The sequence below is a fragment of the Vigna angularis genome, chromosome 4, assembly GCF_016808095.1.
Source record: "Vigna angularis cultivar LongXiaoDou No.4 chromosome 4, ASM1680809v1, whole genome shotgun sequence".
Classification (NCBI taxonomy): Eukaryota; Viridiplantae; Streptophyta; class Magnoliopsida; order Fabales; family Fabaceae; genus Vigna; species Vigna angularis.
In genome coordinates, this window is record NC_068973.1 from 33,535,604 (window position 1) to 33,542,381 (window position 6,778).

The 6,778-nt window shown below is 37.3% G+C and overlaps 1 protein-coding gene across 2 annotated transcripts; it reads left to right on the forward strand.

Annotated features, from left to right (window-relative positions):
* The first annotated feature begins 4,593 nt into the window (after nt 1-4,593).
* On the forward strand, nt 4,594-6,546 carry LOC108330798 (RING-H2 finger protein ATL43). Of its 2 annotated transcripts, none has more exons than XM_052875755.1 (2): nt 4,594-6,041; nt 6,219-6,546. In XM_052875755.1, exons 1-2 carry the CDS (start codon nt 4,695-4,697, stop codon nt 6,489-6,491), a joined length of 1,620 nt encoding a protein of 539 aa, XP_052731715.1. In that variant the 5' UTR covers nt 4,594-4,694; the 3' UTR covers nt 6,492-6,546. The 2 variants fall into 2 exon arrangements, with proteins under 2 accessions (XP_052731715.1, XP_017420843.2); XM_017565354.2 differs by having other exon boundaries at nt 4,594-6,046; nt 6,219-6,400.
* The last annotated feature ends 232 nt before the right edge of the window (nt 6,547-6,778 follow it).

Sequence of the window (6,778 nt, forward strand, 5' to 3'; positions counted from 1 at the left end):
CCATGTCCATTAAAGTTATGTTCCTTCTTTCTGCCACACCATTCTGATCTGGAGAACCATGCATAGTGTATTGGGCAACAATTCCATGTTCTTGAAGAAACTTCACAAACGGACCAAGTGCTTGTCCATTCTCTGTGTATCTACCATAATACTCTCCACCTTTATCTGATCTCACAATCTTGATTTTCTTTCCGCATTGTAGCTCAACTTCAGCCCTAAAATTTTTAAAGGCATCCAAAGCTTCATCCTTAGAACGAAGTAAGTAGAGATACATATAACGTGAGTAGTCATCTATAAAGGCGATGAAGTATTTCGGACTACTTGCGTCTACTTTATGTTCCTTAAAAATAGGAACTGAAAATACTATAATATTTATTTTATATTTAAAATAATGCTAACATGAAACACAACCCAAAACACAGAAGGAACCGAATACCAACGTTGGGAACCGAATACACCCTTCTTCTGCACAAGAACCGAATAACCCCAACTGGAACCGAATACATGGTTCCATATAAAATCTTCACACCTATGGAGTCGAATACAGGTGGAGGAACCGAATACACTTCCAACAAATTTCGTTATAGCCACTATTATTCATCTTCTGCACCTTCACTCCTTTTCATCTTCAACCATCATCTTCATATGTACTTAAGCTTCTATTCCAGCCACTGTTCCAACCAAATTTCGTACTGCAAATCGATTATGTATTTAAGCTTTTGGACGACTGAAGCTGCAATTCTATAATAGTACAAGGGTAAATGAGAGATTGCACCGTAAATCCCTCCAAATCTCTTCGTTCTAGCTGGTGATAAGAAATTCTTACATCCCGCAAACCGCACCAATTCCTTCTTCGCATTTTGTGTTAAGTGAACACAAAATTCATCACTCATCGTTGCTCGCAAATACGTGTGAACAGTGCAATCTGCTGAAGTGAAAAGGAGTTTGAAGGTAATGTGTTCACTTGAACAGAAATTACTGTTCACAGGGGTTTGAGAGCGACGAAATTAGATTAAAACGTGTTCACATGGCGGGATGACGAGGAACTATTTGTGAAGATTTGCGATATATGGGGTTTTTTTGTGTTTCGCTGTTTTGTGAAGATTTGAGCTGATTTAGTCTCAAATGTCTCTCTTACCCTCAATAATTTTATAAAATGTCATCACCTTTTCAGCAGCAGCCGTCGATGGGGACGTTGCGCAACGAGGGCAATTGGGTGCGAACTCAATGTTGGGTTTCCACATTGAACGATTGTTCCATTGGGATTGAAAAGTGATGATGATGTTGCAACATGTATTGAAGGGCAACACTAACAAGGGGCATCATGAAACATTTATTTGAAAGATGTGTGATATAAGAAGGGTGGTTGGGGATGGAGTGAGAGTGAGATTGGAGAAGAACTTGTTGGTGTGAGAATATATGTGTGGTGATGCGTTGGGAGGAAGGAGGAATAGTTAATAATAAACATAACAACAATAATAATAATAATAAACATATAACAACAATAAACATAACAACAATAGTAATAATAATAAACATATAATAATAATAATAATACAATTTATTTTTATGTTAAAAATTAATTTTTTTTTCTTATAATAATTTTTACAATTATATATAATATTAATAGTTATCAAATCATACTTATATTATAAAATAATAAATGTAAAAAAAAAATTATTTTTCTAAATTAAATTTCTATATTTTCAAATTAATTTTATTAATGAACGTTAATTCTTTTAATAGATTAAAATATAAAAGATGAAATTTCTAAGTGATTTGATTGATATGATAAACAGTTTTTTTAATAGATTAAAATATAAAATTATTATTTTACTCTTGTAGTTAAAATTAATATATTATTATTTGTTATTCTTAATATTTAATAATAACAATATTATTTAATAATAATAATAATATTATTTAATAATAATAATAATATTTAATATTACTATATATTATTATTTAATATTTATTTTATCATCACTATTATTTTTTGTTATTTAATAATAATATTATTATTATTTAATATGTGTATTGTTATCACTATAATTATATATTATTTAATATTATTATAATTATCACCACTATTATTTATTATTATTTAATATTGTTATTATATTATATGGCGTAGGGGAAGGAGAAGGAACGATTTATTGAAGTAAACAAATATGGAATATGAGAAATATTACGATGAAAGACTAATTTATCTTCACACATATCTTGATTTTAGTGAGATGGTCATTTCTCAAATCCTCTTCCTCACTTGCTCACAAATCTTGAAAGCGAACAATGTCCATTCTCGTAAATCTATTCAACTAAATCTGTTTCCGCAATAAATCTGCAGAAGCGAATATGCCCTTGATCCAAACAACACTAATCTCTTCTCCATCCTATCAAATTCATCTACTTTTTTCCTCTCAAATCCTCACCCTAATTTCAAGATTATCTAAATGATCATGTTTTGTTTTTTATATTTAAGTTTAATTAATATATGAATTTCTGTGGGAAGTTATGAAGTAGAAAATATATAATTTGATTGGGGTGACCAGTGCATGTCTGCTTCAGAACCTGTTAGAATTTCAAATCATTGAGTCAGTGTTAAATCAACCAAAAAGGTCTGCATTCAATATTCACTATATCATCATCAGCAGATAAAAATGGCACCAATACAGTCAGCAGAGATACTCCTCCAAACTAGCCCCAGTCCACAGATGCTGATTCCTTGTGAGTGAAATTCAAGAATCATGCATTATCTAAATCCATCAATCACTCCAAAAACATCTTATTTTAAAAAACTATTTTTCATCACGGAAATGCCTTGCAGGTCCACGTACACACTTTAAAAACACTCATGCAGAATTTTGAGTTTCTCATAAATATCAGACACACAAAACTTTTGTTAGTAGCATAAGAAAAACAAACATGAATTCATGAACTTTGAAGGTCGGAAAAGATTAAAGGAACCATAGCCAAAATGATAACACAAGTTAGTGTGGCACAATTGGAGCTGCTGAGGGCAAATGATTTCTGGAGTACAAGAAATAAGTACAAGTCTCAATCTTGCAGGCGTTTTCTTTCAAGAGTATGGCACTACTCATTCATTTTTCATGCAGAACAGGATAAAAATACAATCAATAACACCGCAGCATTCTAATCTGTGATGTGTATATCTTGAGGTGCATATTCAATTAGGCTTAGCCATGTAATCGAATACTGTGGTCCAGATCCCCATTTTAACAAGTACACCATATAAATACGGAGTCATAGTTATTGTATTGATGGTCTGACAAATAACAACCAGGCAAGTTGTGTTTTTCTTCTGCATATTAGAGTATATAGAAAAAGCTTGCTAGTTTAGTAATTATATTAAACTAACATGCAAAAAAGCACTAATTGTAGATGGTTGGGTGGTAAAAGGACAATAATTTGCCTAAACTTAGGTTGCGAAAAGAATTGAAAACAGACAAGAAATTGGCTTCACGAGGTTCCATAATGTTGGAGCTTAATTTATGTCATGGCCAAACTACGTAGACTAATTAGCGTGAAGAATAAAATTAATGAGCAGAAGCACATGGGTGAGAGTTGTGATAAGAGGCAGTGGTCCCGTGACTAGTGTCTGGTGCAGTCTGCAATGAACTTTTGAGCAATCAGAAATGTTGTTATAGAGATCGATATTCTTGATGAGACTTCACATGTAAACAACACATGACTAATTGGAGCAAAAACAAAAATGGAAGCAGCATGACAATGAAATTCATACCAGCATGGTAGTTGTGCTACCCTGTTTTTTTTACCTCAGCAGAGATTTACAATGTTGCGCTTCTTCCTATCTCGTAGCCTCAGTATTATAGGTTCCTTTCCCGATGCTGTTTCAAAAGGAGCCATTAGATCCATTCAAGAACCGCCACCCTTTTTATCTTCTTGTTTGCTTATTGTCTAAGGTGGTCCCCTCTCTAACTTCTCATCACATCTCTTTTTTTTTTCCTTCCATCAAAATCTCACTGCCACTCATATTTATTCAAGTATTAACTAATCATAAATTACTATATTAAATAGTTTTCGAAATTATAACTTTCTATATATAATAAATTGGTAAACACCACGTCAGAGTGTATTGACAGAACTTTTCTATACATTTCTAGAAAAATTTAATTTATTACTGTATTACATGATGGATATCATATGAACATTATTCTCAAAGAAAAGAAAATATAGCTTTACCATAGAGAGAGAAGAGTAGAATGGTAGAAACTGAATTGGGGATATATATATATATATATTGATTTCTGAAGATCTGGAATTGATTCTCTTAAAATAAAAAAGAGAAATAAAATTGGTTTGAAGAGAAATGAATTAATTAGTCCAGAAGAGGTTTAAAGAAAGAAGAATCGGAGAAATATGTTGATATTAAGGCATTAAATATTTAAAAAATAGTGTTAAATTAAAATAAATGAAGACAAGCAGTACAAGTAGAAGTGATATTTGGAAAGAAGAGTAGGTGATGTATTTAATTAATAATTAATAAAAAGATGAGAAGTTATATACGTATTTGTCTTTGTCTTTTTGTATGTTTTTCCCCTGAATCCTTACCATAGAATCTCTACCAAAATAGCTTCCCCTGTCCACTCCACATGATTAAAAATTAATGCTGCGCTTCACCCTCCTCAGCTAACCACCACCAGCGCCCCCACATGGCTCCTGCACCCTCCCACTTCCTCCTGCTCGCTCTCCTTCTACTCCTCACATACGCAGCACACACCAGAGAAAGTCCACCTCCCACTCCCCAACGAATCATTGCACCACCGCCGCCCGACACCGACAATGACACCTCGCCGCCTTTCAGACCAGGCATAGCGGTGGTCGTATGCGTTTTGACCACCATAATCTCCCTCACATCACTCCTCCTTCTTTACATCAAACACTGCAACGGCGGCGCCATCCATAGCGGCGGGAGCTCGATTCCGTGGACGGTGGCGCCGTTCTCCGGGAGAAAGAACTCCGGCATTGACCGGACCGTAGTGGAATCGCTTCCCGTTTTCAGATTCGGAGCGCTGCGGGGACAAAAGGAAGGGCTGGACTGCGCGGTGTGCCTGACGAAGTTCGAGGCGGCGGAGGTTCTCCGGCTGTTGCCGAAATGCAAGCACGCGTTCCACGTCGAGTGCGTGGACACGTGGCTGGACGCGCATTCCACGTGTCCTCTGTGCCGGTACCGCGTGGATCCGGAGGACATTCTTCTGGTGGAGGACACAAAGCCTTTCCGCTGCCAAACTCAGCCCCAGCGCAACAGCCAGAACAACAACACGAACCAGGAACGCGCGCGGTTGAATATGGACGTGGAGAAGCAGGAGATTGGGCGGAGGCATTCGTCGGTGGGGGAGAGGGGAACGGAGGAGCAGAGTCGGAGGTGGACGACGTCGTTCAGGAGGTCGTTGGATAGCGCCACATCGAGGAAAAAGAACGAGAGCGTTGGTGTTGTTGGGTTTGGTTGGTTTGTACGTGGCAGAAAAGACGGGATGTTGTTGACGCAAGAAACGGAGAGAGAGGGAGACAGGACAAGCGCGGAACGGAGGTTGGAACACCGGATCATTGTCTCCCCTGGCCCGGAGCCAGGCCCAGGGAAAATGAAAATGAAAATGAATATGAATATGAATATGAATGGGGTCCAGCAGAGATGGAGCGACGTGCAAGCTTCGGACCTGCTGTATCTGACGTCGGAGATGATAATGAGCGAGGCGCAATGGAACACGCGCCGAGGTGGAAGACGAAGGGGGACGCGCCGTACCAATGATGATGAGGTTGAGGACAGTTGGAGTGGCAGAGGGATAATAAATTCGAGAAGTGTGTCTGAGATCACGGGATTGAGCAGGTTCTCCAGCAATGGCAATAATAATAACGAGGAGGACACAGAGAGACAGAGAGACAGAGAGTGGGAGCAACAAGGACAAGGACATGGAGAGAGAGAAAGAGAAGAGGGTCTGGTGAGAAGGTGGTTGGGTTGGATTTCCAAGTCTCACACACATTCCCAAACCCAACCATCGGTACGGTAGGAACTTCGGGGTGGTTTTCTCTTCCATCACCACTCTCTCACTCCTTCACAAACAAACAGACAAACCACTGCATTCCTTTGTATCTTAGCCTAGTTTAACATAGGATTTGTCACTCCCAACACAACACAAAAATATTAACTCACTTTCTTCGTTTTTTTTCTTTTTCAGCTCTTTTTATTTCTCTCTTTCTTTAACTTTGTGCAACAATTGAACAAAGTGCAACTGATAAAGGAGGCACGTGGATGGAAGGGACATGATCCTGCACCAGTGTGCATGAATGGGATACGGATACGGAGAGAGATCCCTTCTCTCTTCTCTTACGCACTTCCTCAATTATTTCTTCTCACTCTCCATGCACTCACACACACACACTTACTTTTTAACTATGCTTTTTCTTTTTATATCCTTTCGTCTGTAAATATCAAACACATCTCATATTAAATTGCCTCACTTTGTCGTTTCTTCCCAGTCTTCAAAGTTTAAATAATGCTAACATTTCTCCCCACCAAACTTCAAAACATTTTCTTTCTATTAAAAAATACCTGTTCTGCTATCGATTAAATATAATAAATGATTTAAGTTATGCTGCCAAGTGAAAGAATTTGTGATCCTTCTTCTCGGAAGTCATTGCGGCAGTGTAGTGTGATTCTTGTACGACTTTGTATATCTTCTTTTCTTTGTCAATTTTGAATGTAAAAGATACTCGCAGTGCGACTGAAACACTCACT

Bases quoted from the DNA above. Each gene is read 5' to 3' on its own strand.
- LOC108330798 (XM_052875755.1), top strand. From the start codon at position 4,695: ATGGCTCCTGCACCCTCCCACTTCCTCCTGCTCGCTCTCCTTCTACTC. The intron at 6,042-6,218 runs GTACGGTAGGAA...TTTCTTTTTCAG, and splicing joins ATTCCCAAACCCAACCATCG to CTCTTTTTATTTCTCTCTTT.